At 37.5% G+C, this 24,328-nt stretch overlaps 1 protein-coding gene across 7 annotated transcripts in view; it reads left to right on the forward strand.

Annotated features, from left to right (window-relative positions):
* PHKA1 (phosphorylase kinase regulatory subunit alpha 1) overlaps positions 1-24,328 on the forward strand; it is a 120,215-nt gene that overhangs the window by 42,946 nt on the left and 52,941 nt on the right. For all 7 annotated transcript variants that reach the window (XM_032270150.1, XM_032270155.1, XM_032270156.1 and 4 more), the window contains exons 9-14: positions 4,339-4,392; positions 5,726-5,848; positions 8,137-8,232; positions 8,988-9,095; positions 10,829-10,907; positions 16,273-16,407. In XM_032270150.1, coding sequence (XP_032126041.1) covers positions 4,339-4,392; positions 5,726-5,848; positions 8,137-8,232; positions 8,988-9,095; positions 10,829-10,907; positions 16,273-16,407 — 595 coding nt within the window. The remainder of the gene's footprint in view (positions 1-4,338; positions 4,393-5,725; positions 5,849-8,136; positions 8,233-8,987; positions 9,096-10,828; positions 10,908-16,272; positions 16,408-24,328) is intronic.

The following is a 24,328-nucleotide window of genomic DNA, read 5'->3' on the forward strand; positions in this document are numbered from 1 at the left end:
GGGTTCAGGCAATTCTCCTGCCTCAACCTCCTGAGTAGCTGGGATTACAGGCATGCACCACCATGCCCAGCTAATGTTTTGTATTTTTAGTAGAGACGGGGTTTCACCATGTTGACCAGGATGGTCTCGATCTCTTGACCTCGTGATCCACCCGCCTCGGCCTCCCAAAGTGCTGGGATTACAGGCTTGAGCCACCGCGCCCGGCCGCAGCTGCCTTTTTATCAGGGCTGCCCTGCCCCGCGAGGAGGCAGCCTAGTCACTGTCTGCCTGCAGAGGCTTTGCTGAGCTCTTGTGGGCTCTGCCTCGCTGCTGTGTGAACTTCCCTGCAGTCCTGTTTATATGGGTGTAGTTAGAGCTGCCTCAGGAAAGCCAGCCCACCTCTGTAATGGCAGGCTCTCTCTGTAGTGGCGGGTTGCCTCGGCAACGGCGGGCTACCTTACCAATGACGAAGTACCTCCCCAGTGGTGGAGTGCCTCGGTAATGGCGGACGCCCCTCCCCTACAGAGCTGGACTTTCCTGGGTTCAGTTGTGCTTGCTGTGAAACTCTCAACCCAGTGCGTTTCCAATTCCTCTTTTTTGTGGGGGTGGGACCAGCCGAACCTGATCACCTGGCTCCCTGCCTCGGAGCCTTTTTTTTTAGTTGAACAGTCAACTCTCTCCCAGGTGTTCCAGTCGCCTGTTGAAAAGGTGCCGTGATCTGTGTGATTTCCTGTGCCACGACCCACTGCACCGGCTGAAACAGCAGCGCTCAGATTCTGCGTTTTTGTTTTTTTTTTTTTGCCCAGGAATCTCCTGGCCTGGCTCCCTGTTTCAGTCCCCTTTTTAATCAGATGAATGGGCAACTCTGCCTTCTTGGAGCCCCAATTGCCAGCTAAAATGGTGCCCGGATCCGTGTATTTTGTACGGAGAACTGCCGCCAGTGGGCGACGGCCAAACCAGCCAGGCTGGCGACCCGTGGGTCTCCTCCACCTGGGAATCTCTGGTCTATGGGTAATAAAAATCCATCTGGAAATGCAGCGTCCACTCCCCCTCTGTGCTTTCACTGGGAGCTGCAATCCTGAGCTGCTCCCAATCGGCCATCTTGGATCCTCCTTCCTTAAATTTCTTTCTTAATTTTTTCATTGACACATTGGTCATTAAGGAGCATGTTGTGTAATTTCTATGTATTTATACAGTTTCAAAAGTTTCTCTTGTTATTGATTTCTAGTTTTTATTGCAGTCAGAAAAGATAATTGATAATGATTTCAATTTTTGAAAGTTTGTTGAGACTTGTTTTGTGGCCTAACACTTGATCAATCCTAGAGAATGTCCCATGTGCTGATGTGTTTCCTGTAGCTGTTGAATGAAATGCTCTGTAAATGTCTGTTAGGTCCATTTGGTCTATAATGCAGTTTAAATTTAGTATTTCTTTGCTGATTTTCTGTCTAAATGGGCTATCTAATGCCAAGAGTAGAATGTTGAAATGCCCCACTGTTATTGTATTGGAGTCTAACTCTCCTTTTAGATCTAATAATATTTGGTTTATATATCTGGGTGCTCCAATGTTAAGTGCATATATATTTACAATTATTATAACCTCTTACTGAATTGATCCTTTTATTATTATACAATGAACTTCTTTGTCTTTTTTTTACTGTTTTTGATTTAAAGCCTATTTTATCTGATATAAGTATAGCTACTCCTGCTTGTTTTGGTTTGCATTTGCATGGAACATCTTTTTCCATTCCTTTCAGTTTTAGTCTATGTGTGTCTTTACAGGTGAAGTGAGTTTATTATAGGCATCATATGGGTCTTGTTTTTCTTATCCATTCAGCCAATCTACATCTAAATTGAGAAGTTTCAAGGTTATTATTGATAAATGAGGACTTTCTCCTGTTATTTTGCTAATTGTTTTCTGGTTGTTTTGTTTATCCTTTGTTCCTTTGTTCCTCTCTTCTTGTTTATCTTTACAGTTTGGTGGTCTTCTGCAGTGATATGGCTTGATTCCTTTCTTTCTCCTTTCTGTATGTGCAGTACTAGTGGTTTTATACTTCTGCATGTTTTCATCATGATAGTTATCTTACTCTCACTTTCAGTTGTAGGACTCCCTTAGGTATTTCTTGCAAGGCTGGTCTAATTCTGGATATAGTGTTCTTGCCTGACAGGTTATTTTTTTTCCCCAGCACTTTGAATATATCATCTCATTCTCTTCCAGCCTGTAAGGTTACTGCTGAGAAATCTGTTGTTAGTCTAATGAAGATTCCCTTATATGTAACTTTATGCTTTTCTCTTGCTGTTTTTAAATTTTTCTCTTTGTCTTTTGACATTTGGGCTATAATGTACCTTTGAGAGAACATTTTTTGGATTGAATCTATTTGAGAACCTTTGAGTTTCCTGGATCAGGATATCCATATTTTTCCCAATAATTGGGAATTTTTCAGCTATTATGTCATCAAATAGAATTTTCTACCCCTTTTCCCCTCTCTTGTCTTTCTAAAACTTCCATAATGCAAATATTTGTTTGCTTTATGGTGTTCCACAAGTCCCATGGGCTTGTTTCATTCTTTTTTATTCTTTTTTTTTTGTATGCCTTATTTATTTCAAAAGATCTGTCTTCAAGTTCAGAAATTCTTCTGCTTGATCTCGTCTGTTGAAGCTCTCAATTGTGTTTTTTATTTCATTAATTGAATTCTTCTGCATTAAAATTTGTTTTTTAAATAATATTTCTCTGTTGAATTTCTCATCAGATCATGAATTGTTTTCCTGATTTTATTGAATTATCTATCTTTATTTTTCTGTATCTTGCTGGGTTTCCTCAAGATCATAATTTTTATTTTTTTATACCATTTCATAAATTTCCTTTTCTTTGAACTCTCTTACTAGAGAATTATTGTGTTCCTTTGGAAGTATCATGTTTCCTTACCTTTTCATGTTTCTTGTGTCCCTGCACTACATATGCACATCTGGTGGAACAGGTACCTCTTCCAATTTACGGAGCAGCTTTGATAGGAAAAGACCTTTTTCTGGAAATGAATCCTAAGGTGTTGGTTGGGTGGGGTACATTGGCTGTGGTTCTAGGCAGACACAGTTATTATAGTCTCTGTGCAGTTTCTTGAGCTGTAATCCACATAATTGATGTTTGTGAGTGCCTCAATGGCCTAGGCTGTAGGAGTTTGTGAGTGTGGTGGGTAGCTTTGCTGGGAGTGGGCTCCTGAACAGGCTGATTCCCAGGTCTAGGGTGTACACATGCATGAGGAGACAAGTCTGGCTATCAGGCTGTTTTTCTAGCCAAGGTCATAGGCACATGGCAGGTCAGCTGGCTCAGGGACTGTTTTGCCCACCAGGGGCAGGGCTGCTGGGCTGTTTCTCTGCCTGAAGGTGTGGTACTTGGGAAGTGGTTTGCCAGGGGTGGGGCCACTGGGCTGTTTCTCTGACCAGGGACATGGGCGCATGGCAATTTGGCAGTCCCCAGCAGGTTATTAGTTGTTTTGTTCCTTTTTTGCAGGGAAGACAAGCACCAGCACCTCTAGTCAGCCATCGTGCTCTATGTTGATTCCTTTTTTTTCTTTTTGTCAGTTAACATTCCAAACATGTATAACCAATGAACATGGCCTGGGTTTTTTTTTTTTTTTTCAATTGGTATTCACTTCAGTAACTTGAATCCACAGATGTAAGCAGTGTATAAGCAGAAAGTTACAAGTAAACATAGATTATACATGAAAATTTCTGTTCACAAAGGTCACATGTACAGGTACATGAATTAGAAGCATGCATCTAGGATTATGGCCAAACTGTTTTTAAGATGCAGAAATGTAAAATTACACCTCGAAGACATGAAGAGATGGTCTACACACTTAAAAATCAAATGTTGCTTATACCAGAGATGTATGACAATTACAAGATTCAAGTGACTATAATGGAATGGTGATTCATAGGTATTTTGGGATTTTCTATACTATTTTTGCAACTCTTCTGTAAATCTAAATTATCTCAAAATTTAAAAAATATGTGGTTTTTAAAAAAGCTTATGGAGTCTTAATGAACTGTATGTGTCTTATGAACAGGAACACATAGATTAGTAATTAGGCTGTCACAAACTTACCCTAGGTGGATAGCCATGGAGAGGATACTGTTAGGAACACTGCTTTAGTGAAGAGGCTGTTACTTTGCCTTCACTTGAAATCACATTGCTGAAATCTGTTTCTGCTGCTGGATTGATTTCAGGTGTTTTTGGTTTTAAGCATTATGTCTTTATTGGTGATAGGTTAGTACATGTGGATGTTGCAAGGATGTATTTCTGATTAATTACATGGCCGTACCATTGTAAAAGCTGCTGACCTTTTTTCTTTTTATTCCCAGGGTCGTTATGGTTGCTGTCGCTTTCTACGAGATGGATATAAAACTCCGAAAGAGGTAGGTTTCTTTTCTTCAAAATGAACCCAAGATAGAATGGCCACTTGTATCTGCAGCCTCATTCAGAGAAAGTATTTACCTCACTGATGGTACTTATAGAGATCACTGAATAGGATAACAATAACTGATGTTTGCTATATATGTTGAACTTAGCTTAGCTGCCAAGTTCTCATTTTGTAGGCTTTTCTGGATTAAGTAAAATAGAGAAAGTTGTAGTCCGTCCACCTCTTGCAGTTGGTTAATTTCAGAAAGAACTGATAAATGGTAAAATCAGTGGTTGAAAGCTTACACAGAAATAGTATTTGCATTGTCTCAAAGTATCTCTCCCAAAATATTTAACAATTACAAAGGGAAAAATCTTTCCATCAGTAGATCATTCTGGCCCCACATCCACCTCTTGCAGTTGGTTAGTTCTAAGCAGTACTTGATTTTGAAAAGGTAACTTCCTTTTATTCAACTAGTCAAAAGTTCACCTTGGAAATATTAATGAGAAAAATTCAGTATTTTTAAAGGGATTGAACATCAATATGAAGCACTTTCACTGGTAATGGAAACATTGTTTAAGTCTTCAATTTGGTGGTTGAGAACCATTATGGATTTTTTAAATCATCGAACTCAAACTCTTCTGGTCTACTTCCTCTCTTCCACTTTATTTTTTAGCCTTGAATTTGATTTCTTCCCCTATCAGTGTACTAAAATTATATGTTCTGAAACATCATCTTAAGCTCTTAAATGACCAAGGCTTTGAATCCTTATTCTCCTTCACTTCTCTATAGTACATCATTTTTTATCTAGCCCTAAATTCTCTTGAAATTCTATTCCTATTTTAATTTTCCCACTACACTATCCTGATTCTTCTCTTTCAGTTCTTCCTTTGCCCCATTCTGAGGGTTTACCAAGTTTCCATCCCTGAGCAGTTTGTTCATTTTATATAGTACTGTTTCACAAGGTTCATCTGTAACTTGTAATTCATATATCACCTCTATGAAGATGATTCCCAAACCCTCGTCTCTAGTTGCCTTCTAAACATTTCTATTTGTATGTCCTACTACTACATCAACCTTAACAAATATAAAACCAAACTCAACTTTATTGCAAACCAGTCTTATTTCTTCATATACACTCTTGTGATACCATTCGTATCCCAAGTCCACTAGTTAGAAGTCACATCATAGAGTACTTGCTAAGGGAAGGGAGTATGCACATGCTCTGCCTTCCTGAACACCTTCTCTAAAACAAACTATCAGTAATGAAAGCCCATATTATAATACCTCTGAACTAAAATTTATATCTAACCTCTGAAAGATGACAGACTTTATTGTGTTTTCACTAGGATCCCAATCGTCTGTACTATGAACCAGCTGAGCTGAAGCTATTTGAAAACATTGAATGTGAATGGCCGTTATTCTGGACATACTTTATTCTTGATGGGGTCTTCAGTGGCAATGCAGAACAGGTAATAAGCTGGGGAAAGAGTTTTCAGCAGAATGTTCTCATTATATCTTCTTACAGTTAGTAGCATACCAACTCTGTGTCCAGATGGAAGTCTTCCTAATAGGGGAGAGACAGTTGTTTCTCTACAGGCTAGTAGCTGAGGGCACTAAAAGACCTGAATTCTTTTTTCTTTTTTTAAAAAAGATCTTGGTTTCACTCTTGACTGCTGAGTGCCCAACTATTGTCATTGACTTCTTCAGTTTCTCTGTACATAACGAAAATAATTTTTCTCCATTCATTAAAAAATATATTCTTAAAAGTCTTTGAATTTCACAGATAAAGACATATTGTAAATGAGACATATAGTCAGTTCTGCTATAATGATACATAAACAATCTTTTCTTGTTGTTGCTTTTGAGACAAGGTCACTCACTGTTACCCAGACTGGAGTGCAGTGGCATGATCATGGCTCACTGCAGCTTTGATATCCTGGGCTCAAGCAATCCTCCCACCTCAGCCCCCTAAGTAGCTGGGACTATAGGCACATGCTACCACACCCAGCTATTTTTGTTTGTTTGTTTGTTTGTTTGTAGAGATGGGCCTCACTGTGTTGCCCAGGCTGGTCTCAAACTCCTGGGCTCAAGCTATCCTCCTGCCTCAACTTCTCAAAGTGCTGAGATTACAGGGATGAGCCACCACACCTAGGCCATGTGCCTTCTTTAAAAAATCACCATGCTGGCCAGGTGCGATGGCTCACACCAATAATCCCATCACTTTGGAAGGCCCAGGTGGGTGGATCACCTGCGGTTGGGAGTTCAAGACCAGCGTGGCCAACATGGTGAAACCCCATCTCTACTAATAGGACAAAATTAGCCAGGTGTGGTGGCACACACCTGTAATCTCACCTACTTGGGAGCTGAATCAGGAGAATCGCTTGAACCTGGGAGGCAGAGGTTGCAGTGAGCCAAGATCATGCTATTGCACTCCAGCCTGGGCAATAAGACTGAAACTCTGTCTCAAAAAAAAAAAGAAGAAGAAGAAGAAAGTCACCATGCTATGCATATTTAAGAAATAAAAACTATAGGGCTTATGAGAAAATGGAGTAAGGGAAGCACATAAAATGTAACACATACAAAATGATAGGAACCTAATAAAAATAATGGTATACATGTTAAACAGTTAAGAAATCCATAATTACCTCAATAGTTATGGTACTTTTACCTTTAAAAAGATCCGAAGTTTGCTTGTGCAAGGATGTACCCATGTTCTCACCAGCTTACCCAGCTGGCTCTCATGCCCACTACACAATGTGCAAGAGGAAGAGAACAAAAGAGAGATTAAAAAGAGTTAGAGAAAAGGAGCATAAAACAGAGAGGACAGTTTTTTTTAAAGGCTGAGAGGAAAGAGGTGGAAAACTAAGGAAAGGGGAAGGCATGTGGCTGCATAACCAGGGTGGCCATTAGAGGATTGCAGCTTGTGAGTTTGGAAGTGGTGAAAGGAGCTTTATTTGAAATTGGACAGAAAGTAGGAACAACAGATATGAATGGATACAGTTCATTGTTCTCCTGAGTTGTATGCGTGTGTGTTTTGTGTATTCTTACACTTCAGCTGAGTACATTCTCAGTATGAAATTGTGCATAAACAAACATGAGATTCATGTTATACTCAAATTTTTCCCTAATATATCAGAAGCATTAGAACAAATTTGTTTACAAAGAAAGTGTTATAGCAGAACTGACTGTATTTTTTCCATCATAAATTAGTTTTTTTGTTTGTTTTTGTTTTGTTTTGGTTTTTGTTTTGTTTTGTTTGCATTTTATGCATTGCAAAGCTTTAGCAAATGGTTAGGCACAGAACATAAACTTGACCATAATAGAAACCTAATTTGGTAGGTTAAAATGCAGTTTTAAAGACAATAAATCCTCAAATCTGGAAGCTATACCTAAGTTATACGTAGTGGATCAAGACAGGCCTTTGGAAGTAGACTGACATGGCTACACCCTGCACTCAACTGTGTACTTGCTCTGATCTTCCACAAATTTACAACCTCTTTGAGACAAATTCCCTGTAAAAAAGCCTTAATTACATATACCTCCTAGGATAGTTTTTAAAGTTAAGTGCACTAAAGTATGCAGAACTCCTAGCATAATATTTGGTTTATAATGAGCATTTAGTAAATGCCCTTTCCTTTCTGTTTTACTGGGTGAATAAGCTCCTTTACAATAGGACCTTCTTTGGCGACAACCTTCTCCTGGGTCCCCAAAGGGACTCTCTGTATGTGTCTTTTTTCTGCCTTTCTTTTATCTGCAGGTTCAAGAGTATAGAGAGGCTCTTGAAGCAGTCCTCATCAAGGGCAAAAATGGAGTCCCACTTCTGCCAGAGCTGTACAGTGTTCCTCCTGACAGAGTGAGTCAGTGCCATAACATGTAGCTGATAGAGAAGAGGAGCAGTACCTTGATAAGACTACCTCATTTGAGTCAAATAATTTTTAATCTTCTTATTTTGATGTTCTAAAAGTTTGTCTTTTGGTATAGGACAACATAAATATGATTTTACCCCTTTAAAAATAAAATTTTAAAGTTGTGAGACACAGTGAGACAAGGACAAGACCAAACCTTAATCTTGAGAATGATGTAGAGATTACTAGGAAAAACTAGGATGATGTTTTGTGTGGATTCTCAAGATTTGGTATTATCTGCTTTTAGGCCAGTAATCCAGGACTGCTGTAATAGATCAGGCTTGGAAAATGAATATGTCTTTTTTTCAGACTGTCATTTCCCAAAATTCCAGTCGAATATACCATTGTTCCTTCTCCACTGCGAAAGAGCGTTAGACATGGGAGAGAATAGTCTTTCATTCTAGTAGGGATGAGTAGAATAAGCTCCCAGCAACATCATCAGCACCACCTGAGAGCTTATTAGAAATAGATATCAGGCCCTACCTCATACCCACTCAATCAGAATCTGCATTTTAACAAGATCCTCAGGTGATCTGTCTGCACGTAGCAGTTGGGGAGCACCACCTTAGATAGTGCTTGACTTTTCAGTGCATTGCATATGTAGCTATATAGGGTATAAACTACAATTCAGTCAGCATTTTTATTTTCCAGTATCTTAAACCTTCTATTATTCCTCATCTGGCCTCTTCATCTTTTCTTTTAGGTTGATGAAGAATATCAGAATCCTCACACTGTGGACCGAGTCCCCATGGGGAAATTGCCTCATATGTGGGGTCAGTCTCTATACATTTTAGGAAGCTTGATGGCAGAGGTGAGGAATCTTCAAGGCTGTCCCACATGTTTTCTGCCTTAAGTCACCATAATAATCAGATTTTTTAGTAGCTCATTAAATCTGAAGTGTGTCCTCTGCCTCTTGCACTTTGCCTTAATTATAGTTTTCCTCTAGGTCTTCAGAGTAGGGAGCATGGCCAAACCTTACAAAAAGTTCATGCTCCCTGGCAACCATGTCCCTCATGCTGCCCAGGGCTCCCTACTTTGGCACTGTATTTGGATCTGCTCAGGCCTCAGATCTGTCCCTTTCAAAACCCCCTCAGTGCCCTTCCTGGTGACTAACAGATGCAATTGTGCTTAGCTAGTTAATTATTGATAATTGATTAAGTGCAAACCTTTCCAAGCAGCATAATGTTTAATCCTTTAATTGTATTAACTGGTATTTTTAGGTAGCATAAGTGATTAGGAACATCGTGGTTTTTTGTTTGTTTGTTTTGGCTTTTATGTTTGTTTGTTTGCTTTTTGTTAAGGGGCTCTCTAAATGTTCCTTATAGCAGATTCTGTTGAGATAGCCCTTATTGAGGCATTTAGGAGTTTCTGACTTTGTGTCCACGTTCTTTGTGACATTTTGAGCCTGCACAGAGGTATTCTCTTTCTTAGAAGTTTTTCAGATCATCTGGCAGGCCTACTTCCCCACTGTATGTTATTTCGATAAAATATAACCCAGGCTCCTAGAAGATCAAGAATGGGACTTAACTATCCTATCTGAGACAGACTCTTCGACCTGTTTATGTATAACCATTGATTTTTGAAGCTGTTTTGTTCATTTTTTTTTGGTCCCTGTGGCCATGGCTGTTTCATTACTCTTAGTTGACATTACTAAATGAACCTAGCAATAATGGGCAGAATGTCTTGTTTAAATAATCCTTACCTGGTGACTTTCTCATTCAATTAGAATAAATTAATAATAAAAAAGGAATACCACAGTAGTTGGTATTCTTAAGGAAAAAATAGGTGAGTTCATCCTATTTCATAAAGGGCAGAAACTCAAGTCAAAAGATTTCTGATGTGCAAAAGGCATAGTAGATACATGAACAAATGAGAAAACAGCAGGACTAATGGCTTAAATTACTGATAAGCATTGTGATCTAATCATCTAATCATGTATATTCAGAGAAGATAAAGAAATAACCAGAAAACTTTCTGTTTATTTATAATTTATACCCAACTGGGTGCAGTGGCTCGTGCTTATAATCCCACCACTTTGGGAGGCCAAAGCGGGAGGAAGGATTGCTTGAGTCTAGGAGTTTGAGATCAGCCTGGGCAACGTAAGTGAGACCTCGTCTCCATGAGTAAACTAATTAGCCAGGTGAGGTGGCACACACCTGTGGTCCTAGCTACTTGGGAGGCTGAGGTGGGAGGATTACTTGAGCCCAAGAGGCTGAAGCTGCAGTGAGCCATGATTGTACCACTGCACTACAGCTTGGGTGACAGAGAAAGACCCTGTCTCAAAAAAAAAATATATATATATATCTCCTATTTATTTCCAAAATGGATTTGTGGCAGCCAACGGAAATTAACTCTAGATAAAATGAATTTTGGTGCGAATTTGGGAGTTCAAACATTTTCACACAGTGAAGGCATTTGTTTCCTTTCTATACCTGCCTCTTGACTGTTATGGTGCAAGGTTATGGGCATAGGGATGTTGTTTTCCTTCAAATATTAGCTTCTCTTTTGAGACTTAATAATCTGTCTTTTTGTGGGTTTTTTAAGGGATTTTTAGCCCCTGGAGAAATTGATCCCCTGAATCGCAGGTTTTCTACTGTACCAAAGCCAGATGTTGTGGTTCAAGGTATGTATTCTTATTCCCAGTGGAAGAAACTTTATATTAAAGGTCTGATTAGGGGCAGAGATCTTTAGGCTAGTAAATTATGACTATTCTATATCTTGCATTTTATTAGGCTTCAAAAAATATATGATGAACTTGGTTCAATTTGGTTTCAAAATGCTGGTAATCTTAATCATAAACGAATGATGTACTATGTCAGAGGACTCCAAAATATTATTTGACACTCTTAACCACTCCTTATTTCTGGAAATTATTTTCTTTTCATTGTCATAACATTTTAGCCTCCCAGTTATTTATGCTTTCTCTCTGACCAGTCCTTCTGTGCTATTTCTACTATATTACTTTCTTTATATATCTTCCTAATGGTTCTGCCTTAGTCTTATACTTTTGTCTTTCTGTATTTGCATCCCATATTAGTTAGCTAAGCCTGCCTCCCTCATAGTAAATTTGCTTCCATGGCCCCAACTATTACCTCTTTGGAGAATACTCCAACCCTTTGCTTTTATTCCTAACAATCTACCTAAATTTGGGGCATCTACTTTCTGCAAAACACTAAGCTGAGTTCTATAAACATATTAAGAAATCTAGTTCCAATATCCATAAAACTTCTCTACCATTTACACTTGAAACTGAAAACTGATCTCTTTTGTCTCCATCCCATCCTTTTGCCTCTACTAAGCAATGCAAATGCTTTTCCCTTCCTTATTTCTCTCAATGATATCACCAACCATTATTGTAGTTTCTTAGGGCAGAAGACTCGAGGTCATTTTTGACTCTCTAACATTACAATCCAATGTGGTATTATGAAGCTCCTTTGAAATGTCTCCAGTCACTTGACTTTAGGGTTGGTTCTATATGGAAAATAATCCCATGTGTTTTCTAAATTTTCTTAAACTTGGCATCCCATGTGATCATGCAGGTAGTCCTTACTTATCAATGTATATAGCAAATATTATATAAAAATCATTACTCTTCCCTTCCCATGAGAAATCTTCTCCTTTGAGGCTTATTCCATCTGTTTATGCTGATCTCCTTGTTGCTCTAATTCGTTCTTTGAAGACTTTAAGGCTTGGCTGCAGCCTTCTTCCTCCTCTCCAAATCTTGCCATAGAACTAGATTTTAGCATTGATGTCAGTGCAATCTAACACTTAGTCTCAAAGTTCTGGATATCCATAACTCTAGTGACCTTTCCTTCTACCTATACTTTTAGCCACTCACTCCAAGGACCAAACTTTAGGGCTCTTTCACCTCAGATTTCTAAAATTCCAATATTCTACTGTTTGATCATAGTCATAATATTATTTCAGCTTTCTTTTTCTTCCCATTACCCTTGTTTATATTTTCTCCTAGTTTACCCTTCTCTACCTCATGGTTGTTCATCTAAATCTCCCAGTCACCAATACACCATACTTCTATTATACACACCAGAAAAATCACAGCCCCAGGTCAGTGTTACAGTCTGCATTTTCTGACCCTATACCTGGCCTGCTAAAAAGCTACTGGGGAAAAAAAATCACACAAATGACCAGAGTGGTGGCACTGGGAATCATAGTCTCCAACTCAGCTAGGTCTACAGTGCCTCCTGTTCATCCTTGTTCTTATTAGTCAGCATTTTCATACTTCTCAACCACTATTCCAAACCTCCTCTGTTTTCAACCCCCACCTCTTGTTTTCAGCCTAATTCTTGGCCTGCTACTTCATGCCGGATAATATTCTGATCTTTGTCAGTGTCTCAGCCTTCCCCACCCCTACAGTCTTGCCTCATTTTTTCCAGACTCAGAAAAGGGGTTTCTTCTCCTATTCAAGGAAGAGTCTTCCTTCTGATGCTTGATCATTATCTTCTTCCCCAGCCTTCTCTAGAAACTTGCTCTTTCCTGGAATCCTCAAACTCTCCCATTCTGTTGGTGCTATTTTGTTTAGTCTACTGACACATTCATCTCCCTCTAGTTACGCTATATAGCTTCTTTCTTTCTCATTCAAATTTCTGCTTTTTTACATTCCCTTTATTCTGCAGTCTTTTATAGTCTGACATACTACTATGAAAATGATCTTGCTTAAGTTACCAGTGACCTTTGTATTGCCAAATTTGGTAGACACTTTTTAATCTATATCTTACCAGATTATTTAATCTGTATCCCATGTCTTCTATGATGCCATACTCTCTTGAATATTCTTCAACCTAGATTAAGCATGTTTCTGTTTCATTCTGGTCTACCTCTTCTTTGCCCCTTAACTGTTGGTATTTCTGAGAATTCTGTCCTTAGCCCATGGCTCTTCCTTCTCTGAATATTTGTTTCTGTCCCTCAGCATCCTCCTATTCCAACCTTTTCCCTTTTCCCTCTTTCCACCTTCTTAGTTCTTCCCTTACTCTCAATATGATCTTACCTCCTATACCATAGAGAAATATAAGTCATGGTGTAAGAACTCCTCTACCTCACCCCAGGCTTTTCTTCATTTGCCCATGTCTTTTATGTTGGCATTTCCCAAGGTTATATTCTAGGTCCTCTTCTCCTTTTTTCTATGTATTCTCCTTGACCCATCTAATCTCTTTCTGTGCTAATGACTTCTGAATCTATATCAGCTTCCTTTAAGATAGGCTCACTTTGGTGTCTCACTTGCACTGTAAATTTATTCAACATGTCTAAAATTAAGCAGCTACACCCTCCTAGTACTACATCACCCATACCTGCTTTTCCTCCTATATGCCTGTGTCCTCCCAGTTATATAAGTAAACACCTAGGGAATCCTCCTTGATATCTTCCTCAAGTTCTGGCTGCTTTATTTTCTAGATAATTCTGAGATCCATCCAGTTTTCTCCAGTACCAATATCTTGATCCTAATGGAGGTAATCAACAATCTCTCCCTCACATTACTGTGGTAACTTTTTGTTTTCTGAGACAGAGTCTCACTTTGTCACCTAGGCTGGAGCACAGTGGCATGATCTTGGCTCACTGCAACCTTTGCCTCCTGGGTTCAAGCAATTCTCCTGCCTCAGCCTCTGGAGTAGCTGGGATTACAGGTGTGCACCACCATGCCCAGCTAATTTTTGTATTTTTAGTAGAAACAGCGTTTCACCATGTTGGCCAGGCTGGTTTTGAACACCTGACCTCAGGTGATCCACCTGCCTTGGCCTCCCAAAGTGCTGGGATTACAGGTGTGAGCCACCATGCCCAGCCCTGTAGTGATATTTTAGCTGGTCTCTCTGTCTTCAGTCTAGGCCCACTACAGTCTATCAGTTTATTCTTTATCAACCTGAATGTACCCTTTTTAAGATATAAGTATTAATATGGTATTCCTCTGATTATACCTCTACAAAAGCTTCCCATTGGCAGTCTCCTTAACATGGTTTCTAAGGCCCTTTAGATCTAGCCCCTGACCCCATCTCCATCTTCATTTTTCATCACTGCCCCTTTGTACTACATGTTCTTGCTATAAAGAGCTTTTTATAATTCCTAGCTCTACCTTGTTCTCTGTCCCCTTGAGCCTTTGCCCATGCTGTTTCTTCTGTCTGGAACAATTTCTACCTTACTTTTACCATATCCTCTTGCAGGTTAACATCTATCCAGGCCTCTAGCAGGACTCCATATCAGTCTCATTTTTTCCATGTAGGGATCATGTCCTTAAATATGGCAGTGCCTAGCACATAAGAGGCACTAAATGAGAATTTTCTAACTATTTTATAAGACAAACAAAAAATGAGTTGCTTGGGTTGAAGGTACTCCTGGGGCCCCAGAGTATTGTTCACTAGACTGTCCTTCAGTTTCCTGTACTCTTACAACCAATTCCCCTGAAGAATCCTGAGGCTCCGTAGAAAGCAGTTTGGAAAGCATTGCCCAAAAATGAAATACAAAATCCATCAAGTGATGCATATGCCCTTCATGATGCTCTAACCCGTCTACCTTTCCAGATCCACTTCTTTTGCCACTAGGCAAGGTATATTATACTACAGCAATATTGAAGAGTATGTGGTTCTTCCTACTTCCCCCTACACATGCAGCCACACTCTTTTTCATCTCTATGCTTGATAAGTTCATGCTGGACCCCCTTCCTAGAATGGCTATACCCTAGGGCTATACTCTATCCCTTGTTTCTCCTGGCTGACTTATTCATTCTTTCAAACTCAGTTTAGGCATCAGCTCTTTTCCGAAGCCTTTCCTGACACCACTCCTCCCAACCCCACACTACCTAGATGTCACTCCTGGAAGGTTTCATAAAGTTTTGTGCACTTATCTCTATTTACCTAGCAGGTTATTTTATAATCCATGTGTATGTCACTTCTATTACACTGTGAGCTCCTTGAGGGAGAAACTAATTTATTCATTTCTAGATCCCTAGTGACTAGCATAGTATCTTATCCATTTAGGCACTTAATAAATGTTTACTAATAAAAGAGTAGATTGCCATATGTGTTTTTCTGGACTGTCCTCAGCCCACTATCATTCTTCCTCTGTACATTTTCCCTGAAGAATCTCTTTTATTTTCATGTTTTCAGTTAGAAGTAGTCAAGATGGTGTTATATCCAGGGGACTCTGTGATCGCCATATCCTGCATATCCTGGTCCAGACCACAGCAGCCCATTAATATGAGGTTCCCAAGATAGAAAAATACACAAAGAATATTGGCAAAGGAAGGCAAAGTAGCACTTTGTTAACTACGCTTTTGCTTCAAAAACTCAATGTAGAAAATACTGGCAAGCTAGAATGAACCAAGCAGTGCATTCTTTTTCCTGTGAACAATCCAGCACATCTGCCAGCACTAGAGGAGCAGGAGTAGAGGGCACATTTGCCACTGGTGCTTAGTGTCAAGACAGCTAAAGCCTCAATTGGATTACTGGCCCCCAGCCAGGTATCTGTTCCATAGAGGGAAAGTGAAAAGAATCAGGAAGCTGGCTGAGCCTCCTCTCTTGTAGTTGGGCTTCTCACTTCAATGACATGAGTATAAGAGGAAGAAAAGGGAGCTGTCCAGGCTTGGCAGGCTCTGAATCTAGAGAAGTATCATCCCTATCTCTCCCCAGCCCCCACTACCTACCTCCTAAGAAACACACAGTTTCAGCTATATTATCTTCTATATGTTGATGCCTCAAATTGTTATCCCCAATTCACCATGTGTGGTATTCTCTAGGAGCACATAAGTATTTAGCCAAAAGGCAAAATCTAATACTCTATCTAGTCTTGAGATCTTTTCCTTTTCCATTTAGGTAATATTAAGTATTTAGCATGACAATTGTTTCATCAAAGTTCCTCATAACTATTCATTTCCTCCCATTTCCTTTTTTATCTCTTCAAAAGAAGTTATATGACTTGAGAGATTTTTAGGTTTTTATTGAAATAAAATTTTCTGTTGACCTCATCTTCTTTTTCTCCTATAGTCTCCATTCTAGCTGAAACAGAAGAAATCAAGTCCATTTTGAAGGACAAGGGAATTGACGTGGAGACCATTGCTGAAGTATACCCCATCAGAGTACAACCAGCTCGTATTCTCAGCCACATTTATTCCAGCCTAGGTAAGGAGATTGGCCAACCTACTAGAATCAAAGCATTATTCAATACAGGCTGGTTTTCATCCTTTTTTCTTCTTTGTGATCATGTATTATTAAGTTGGATCTGAGAAGGAATTTAGAATCTCTAGAATTCAAGCTTCTTACCCTCTCTGTTCTGAGCACGCCTGATAATTTTAGGTGTGTTATACGAACCCTTTGGCCACATAAGGAGTGACTATTATCAGCCAATATTGTATCTTTATTCCAAGTGTGTACTTAAATAACATGTTCTCTCCTTTCTTAGAACCTATACCTCTTTTTCAAATACTTGCTTATTTTATATGGGATGATAGCCAAAGAACTTGTTTTTAGGTTATTTATACTTTGTCATTTAATGAACTAGTTGATGATATAAAAGATTCCTTAATCAAATACTTATTTTTAATTGGTACTTATTTTTTAATTAATTCACATATTAAACTTAGTGATAGACTTTTTGCATTAAACACATTACTATATTGTTATCTAAAAAAATTCTAAACTACTTTTGTGGAAAGCTGAATAATGACCCCCCAAAGATATTCAAGTCCTAATTCCTGGAACCCATAAGCCTTACCTTATATGGCAAAAGGGACTTATTTGAGATAGGGAGATTATCCTTGGATTACCCAGGTGGTCCCTAAATGTAGTCACAAGTGTCCTTATAAAAGGGAATCAGAGGAAGATGAGACTATAAAAGTAGGAGATGTGACAACAGAACCAAGAGATTAGAGTGATAAGGCTATGAGCCAAGGAATGCCCACGTCCTCTAGAAGCTGGAAGAGGCAAGGAATGGATTCTTCCCTGGAGCCCCCAGAAGGAATCAGCCCTGCTGACGCTTTGATTTTTATTTTAGTCCCATAATGCTCATTTTGGGCTCATGATCTCAAGAACTGTAGAAGTATACATTTGTATTGTTTTAAGCCACTAAGCTTGTGGTAATTTGTTACAGGACCAATAGAAAAGTAATACAATCTTAAAGCACAAGGGAGTAGATTTGTTAAAGTTTGGATCTTAGATAGTGGATTGCCACTTACAAACCCAGAAGTTAGTGTGTGTGTGTGTGTGTGTGTGTGTGTGTGTACTTTTTTTTATCATCACCCACAAATGATATGTTAGTAATTACAGTTAAAGCACATTTTCCCACTTAAAACCAGCCTCCTTCCCTTTTCACTGACACTTAACTCCAGTCACTTAATTTCTTTGTCTAAATTGAGAAGGAATCAACCGAGGAAAGGACCAAGAATCAGAGCTGACTTTTGTCTATCTCTCCTAGGAACATATATTTTATGCCAGTAAGACTTGAACTCCTTGCATTCCAGAGCTATTCTTAACATTACATCTGGCTTTAGGAGCGTATGGATTTCTTTCATCCATCCTAGCTATGATGTAGGAATGTCCCTTTCCTAAAAATTCAAATATAACTTGGTTAGAATTTTCTAAAGGAACTTTGCTTTAAAAAGAAAATGAAATTTCCTGGACACTGCATTAAAAAAAAAACAAAGAAAAAGACAATGAAAAGCTAAAATATGTATACATAGAAATTAATAATTTTACTGAATATGCCTCAGATCCTAATTAATTTCCAAAATCTAGCCACAAATGAGCTTGATTATTATAAAATACCCCTGGTTCCCTCTGTTTACTCCACCCTAACTGAAGTAAATACCAAGTCAAGGCTCTGAAACTTCTGAGGTTGATTTATTTGGGTGGATGCTTTGCTAGGCAGGATACATACCTCACCCCTTCCCAGAACCTGCTTCCTGTTTTTATTTATTTTTTGGCCATTCCTTATAGCCGCAGACCTATAATGCACTTATAGTCTCCAGATATTAGTCCACTAGCACTAAATCCCTTGACATAAGGAAGGTATTTCCCTTTCTAGCCAACATCTTACCCACCTGAGTACTGGTTGATCTTATAGTCACCGTTTTTGTAACTCTTAAAAGTCTCTACAGTTCTGGGTTTATGCAAAACCTATTGGTGACTTTGACTTGATTCTCTCTGGCTGTTACTCAAAAGTTAATAGGTTAATTTTACCCATTGCTTCATCACTTCCGTTATTATAAATCAGCATATCTTACTGGGAAACAGGAACTTCTACCATCATTTCTGGAATCTGCCTGCTTCACATCAGGTCTCTCCAACAAACAGAAGCAATCTTCTTACTATTTATGTTTTCAAGACCTAGACTCCATTTTGGGCCTCTTACTAATTTATTATTTTCTAGCCAAAGGAAATAAAAACAATGAATGATCAAACATTCCAGGAACTCAAGTAACAAGTGGACATTTATCTTCCTGATATGCTCTTTCATTTGCTTCATTCATTCATTCATAAGTATTTGTTGCTCACTTGTTACGTACCAGGCACCGGGCTAGATCTGTGAAAGACAGAGGCATGCAACCAGATAATCACAGTACAATCTTATAAATGCTATGACCATGTATTACATCTGAAATACAGAAGAAAAGGGATAGTTTTGCCTGGGGAAGTCAGAAAAGGTATGATCGATGAGGCAACATTTGATTACTTATCAGTCAAATGAGTGATTCTTCAAAATTCTATTATTGCAACAGTTTCACAATAGCAAAATTGCCCCAAGCATATGTCAAATGACAGCCATAATTCCATGAAGGAAAAAGGGATATTTCTTTACCAGATATATTTATTTATATATGTTAACTAAACAGAGTTCTCCTTCTCACTTCAAATGCTCTGTATTTCATAGTCAGTTCCAAAATATCTTTATTTTTTTTAATTATGAGATGAATCAACTTTGTAAAAGTAAGAACTTAAATATTAAGTTCAAATCTTTATATAATGCTAATTCTTTTCTAATCTCTTAGTGCATATAGATACATTTTGATAATTATCTTTAGCACGCCTGTATTCACTTGTGTTCTGTTTATTTTCACTTACTCTCTCATGATGCATTTCCACATATTAGAATAGCTATATAGTATTTCATCAAATTAAAGTAATTGTTTCCTTATTATTAGTTGAATTGTTTTGAGAATTTTTGTCCTATAAATGCCTTTGCATAGACCACTGTTTTCTTATATATTCTCAGTAAAGGGATTCTGGATAAGATTGTGAACAGCTTTTCAGCTCTTGTTACATGTTGCCAGATTATTCTTAATAAAGACAAACTAATTTATAGTGACATAACTAAAAAATAAAATATACCTTTCTTTATTACTGCCCTACTAAAATTGGAGTTTTATTTATTTCGGTTAGTTAAATAGGTTTTAATATGTATAAATTACTTTTTCTATCTTTATTTCCCAGTGACCTGTGTATTTTTCTATATTTGCTTTACCTCTTTTCTTGAAACTTATGTGTCTGCAATTACTTGCTTATCTAATAGAGTCTGCACATTTCTATATATATATATTTATCAATTATTTAAATATATTTTATGGTGACCTTTTATCAGTGAGATTTATAATATATATATATTTCCTAGTCTATTACTTTCTATTAGATAATTATTTTCTTGCCTTTGTGCAAATATTTAAATATTAGATATATCCATTTTATCAGATGTATTATTCAGTCTTTCAAGAATTATGAATTTATCTCCTAGTTTTATCTGAATAGGTAGGCTATTCTGGTTCTCTCCAAATTTCAAAAGTTGTAAGTTATCTGATTACAAATTGATATATACACGTTGACTGCAGGGAACTGGAAAACAGAGACAAGCACAAAGGAAAAAGGTAAAAATTGCTTGTAATTCCACCACTCTGAGGAAGCCTCTTTTTATTTTGGCATATTCGTTTCCAATCATTTTAAATAAAATAAGTACACAAATGTTTTTAGAAAAATTATGTCATTAAGAATGGATTTTGCATTCTGTTTTTCTGGAAACATAACAATATGTGATATACTTCTGTTATGTTTTGGTAAGTAGCCACCTACAATCCAATTTGATGGCTGTATTATATAATTTCTTCAAAAGTTATTTTCATAAATAGCCTTTTTTCTGTTTATTTTGCAAATCATCTACTTATATTCTTTTGCCATTTTTCTACTGGATACTTGTTGATTTCTTACTGATTTCTGTGAGGTTTTTAAAAATATATTAGGGATACTGACACTTTTTCTTCTACATGTTATTGCAATATTTTGCTATTTTATTATTTGCCCTTTAATTTTGTGCTTGCTTTCATGTATAGAAGTTTTATGTTTTATGTAATAAAATTTTTGGTTTCTTTCCTTGCTGTTACACTTAGAAAGATAAACTCATTCCTAGGTCAAATACATTTTCACTGCATTTTCTTTGTTATTTATGGTTACAGTTTTACATTTAACTCTTAGGCTATAATGTTAATTTTAGTTTATCATATGAGATAAAAATCTGACTTGTTGCCAAATAATTAACCAATTGTTCCAGCACTATTGATTGAATCATTCGTATATATGTTGTTTTGAAATTCCACCTTTATCATTTACTGTACATACATATACTGACTCATATGTGTGGATATTTTAATCTTACCTTTTGGCTCTGTTGATCACTGTTTCTCCTTTCTTAGTACTGTATTTTTAAAGTTATAGTTTCAACCTCTCCAATGATTGTGAAAATGTAAAATAAAAGAATAGTGCTATATATTTTTTTTGCCCATCAATTTTACAAAAGTTAAGATTGCCAATATCCAGTGCTAATAAACATTTGAAGATGTGGACACTCTCACCACTCCTGGTAGTGTAAATTAGAGGCAGGTAGGCATTACCTATAAAAAAAACTTAATGCACATATCTTTGACCAACAACCTTACTTCTAGGAATCTATCCTTTTCTTTTTCTGCGTCCCCCCGCCCCAAGATGGAGTCTCACTGTTCTTGCCCAGGCTGGAGTGCAGTGGCACGATCTCAGCTCACTGCAACCTCCGCCTCCTGGGTTCAAGCAATTCTCCTGCCTCAGCCTCCCAAGTAGCTGGGATTACAGGCTCCCACCACTACGCCCAGCTATTTTTTGTATTTTTAGTAGAGATGGGGTTTCACCATGTTGGCCAGGCTGGTCTCAAACTCCTGACCTCATGATCCACCTGCCTCACCCTCCCAAAGTGCTAGGATTACAGGCATGAGCCACTGCACCCAGCCCAGAATATATCTTATGTAACACTCATACAAGTACACAAAGATCGATATTTAAGGATGTCCACTACATTATAATTTGTGGTGGCAAAACAACAATTAGAAGCACTATAATGTGTATAAACAAGAATGGTGAAATTATGTATATTGTATTATACCTAAAAACAAAAGGTAGATTTCCAGCTTCCAGCTGTAATGAAGTAGCTTGTATCGGGCTATCATACTAAGAATAACTAGAATGGCTGGATTTTAAAAATGAAGGTGAGTGAAGGCTTCAGAGAGTAATTACAACAGCCAGGACTTGAGAAACCAAAACCTTCGACAGAAGGGACCCTCAAAGAAGTAAACTCACTGTTCTCTGTGTAGTTTACCTTTGAGGCATTTGCTGATTCTTAAGTTTTGCTTGCATGAAGCAAGGGGACAAGAAACTAAGCAGAAAGTCTCACTGTTCTAGGGAGACAAAAATTGCATTTCAGGACCTTCCTATGTGGAAGGGGTTATGATAAACACCTTGGACTTTCAATTGTAAGAGTGGGCTACACCTTAAGAGTAAGGAAAAACCGTAAATAGGCAAGTTCTTAGAAAGTCTAAAATACAAATCCTAAAACACAATCTTCTCAATTCCTGATTAGACTGAGAAGATCTGCTTATACTGTATCTGCCTGCTAATATAAACTGAATCATCTCTGGAGGGAAATATCATCCAGAGCCTCTACAATTCTTTATACTCTATATTCAGCATTGAAAAAATATAACAAGAGATGACTTAGAAAACCATGACTTGTTATTAATTGGTAAATTAATAACAGCCAAAAAAAAAAAAAAGATAAAACAGACACACAGACTTCTACTCAACATAGCATTTTTCTTGAGGTGAGGTCTCACTGTATTACCCAGACTGGTCACAAACTCTTGAGCTCAAGGGATCTTCCCACCTTAGCCTCTGGGACTACAGGCACACACCATCACAGTCGGCCAGTATTGGAAGTTCTAGCCAGAGCAGTTAGACAAGAAAAAGAAATAAAAAGACATCTAAATTGGGAAGGAAAAATTTAAATGATCTCCATTCACAGATGACATGATTTTATATGGAGGAAACTCTAAAGATTTTACCAAAAAAACCTAAGAGAACAAATAAGCAAATTCAGCAAAGTTATAGGATACAAAATCAGCACACAAAAGTCAGTTGCACTTTTATACACTAATAATGAACAATCTAACAAGGAAATTAAGAAAACAGTTGCATTTATAATGCATTAAAAAGAATAAAATACTTAAGAATAGGCTTAACCAAGCAGGTGAAAGACTTGTACACTGAAAATGGCAAAACATTCCTAAAAGAAATTAGAGACGATACAAATAAATGGAAAGACATGCTGTCTTCATGGGTTAGAAGACATAATATTGTTAAGATGCCAGTACAACCCAAACTATCAACAGATTCTGTGCAAGCCCTATCAAGAGCCCAGATGACAATTTTTGAAAAATAGAAAAATTTGTTCTAAAAGTTGTATGGAGTCTCAAGGGACCCTGAATAGCCAAGAGATTCTTGGAAAAGAAAAACAAAGTTGGAGGACTTCCACTTCTTGATTTCAAAATATACTACATGGCTGTAGTAATCAAAACAGTATGATACTGGCATAAAGACAGACATATAGAACAATGGAATAGAATGGAAAACCCAGAAATAACCTTTGTATATATGGTCAAATGATTTTCAGTGAGGGTGCCACAGCCACTCATGGAGAAAGAATTGTCTTTTCAACAAATGGTGCTGGAAAAACTAGATACCCACATGCAAAAGAATGAAGTTGAACTCTTACTTTATACCATGTACAAAAATTTAACTCAAAATTTATTAAAGACCAAAGCATAAGACCTAAAACGATAAAACTCTTAGAAGAAAACAAAGAAGAAAAACTTTTTGACATTGGATTTGGCAATGATTTCTTAAGTGTGACACAGATAACACAGACAACAAAAGAAAAGAATTCAGAAACTGATCTTCATCAAAATAAAAATTGTGCATCAAAGGATACCATCAACAGAGTGAAAAGGCAACACACATAATAGAGGAACATATCTATGTATCATGCATCTGGTAAGGGATTAATAACAGACTATTTAAAGAAACATTATAGCTGTACAATGAAAAAATAAACCAGCCGAATTCAAAAATGGGCAAAGGAATTGAATATATATTTCTTCAAAGAAAATAGGCAAATAAACGATAAGGAGATGAAAGGATGCTTGATATCCCTAATAATTCGGGAAATGCAATGATATATCACTTAACGCTCGTTATGATGACTATTATTGAAAACCAGAAATTAACAAGTGTTGGTGAGGATGTGGAGACATGAAAACTTGTGTACTGTTGATGGGAATGTAAAACGGTGCAGTCCCTATGGAAAAACAGTATGGCAGTTCCTCAAAAAATTAAACAGAATTATTGTGTGATCCAGCACTTACACTTCTGAGTATATATCCAAAAGAAGTGAAAATAGGAACTTGAACAGACATTTTCTACACCAACATGCAGCATTGCTCACAATAACCAAAAAGTGGAAACAACCCAAATGTCCATCAATGAATGGATAAACAATATGTGATGTATATACAAAATGAAATATTATTCAGTCTTTAAAAGGAAGGAAATTCTGACATATGCTACACATAGATGAACCTTGAAGACTGTGCTAAATGAAATAAGCTAATTACAAAAGGAAAAATATTGTATGATTCCATTTATATGAGATAACAAAATCACAGAAGTACAAAGTAGAATGGTAGTTGCCAGAGACTGG

This window comes from Sapajus apella, unplaced genomic scaffold (assembly GCF_009761245.1).
Source record: "Sapajus apella isolate SASKATOON/1434 unplaced genomic scaffold, GSC_monkey_1.0 scaffold204, whole genome shotgun sequence".
In the NCBI taxonomy this organism is placed as follows: domain Eukaryota; kingdom Metazoa; phylum Chordata; class Mammalia; order Primates; family Cebidae; genus Sapajus; species Sapajus apella.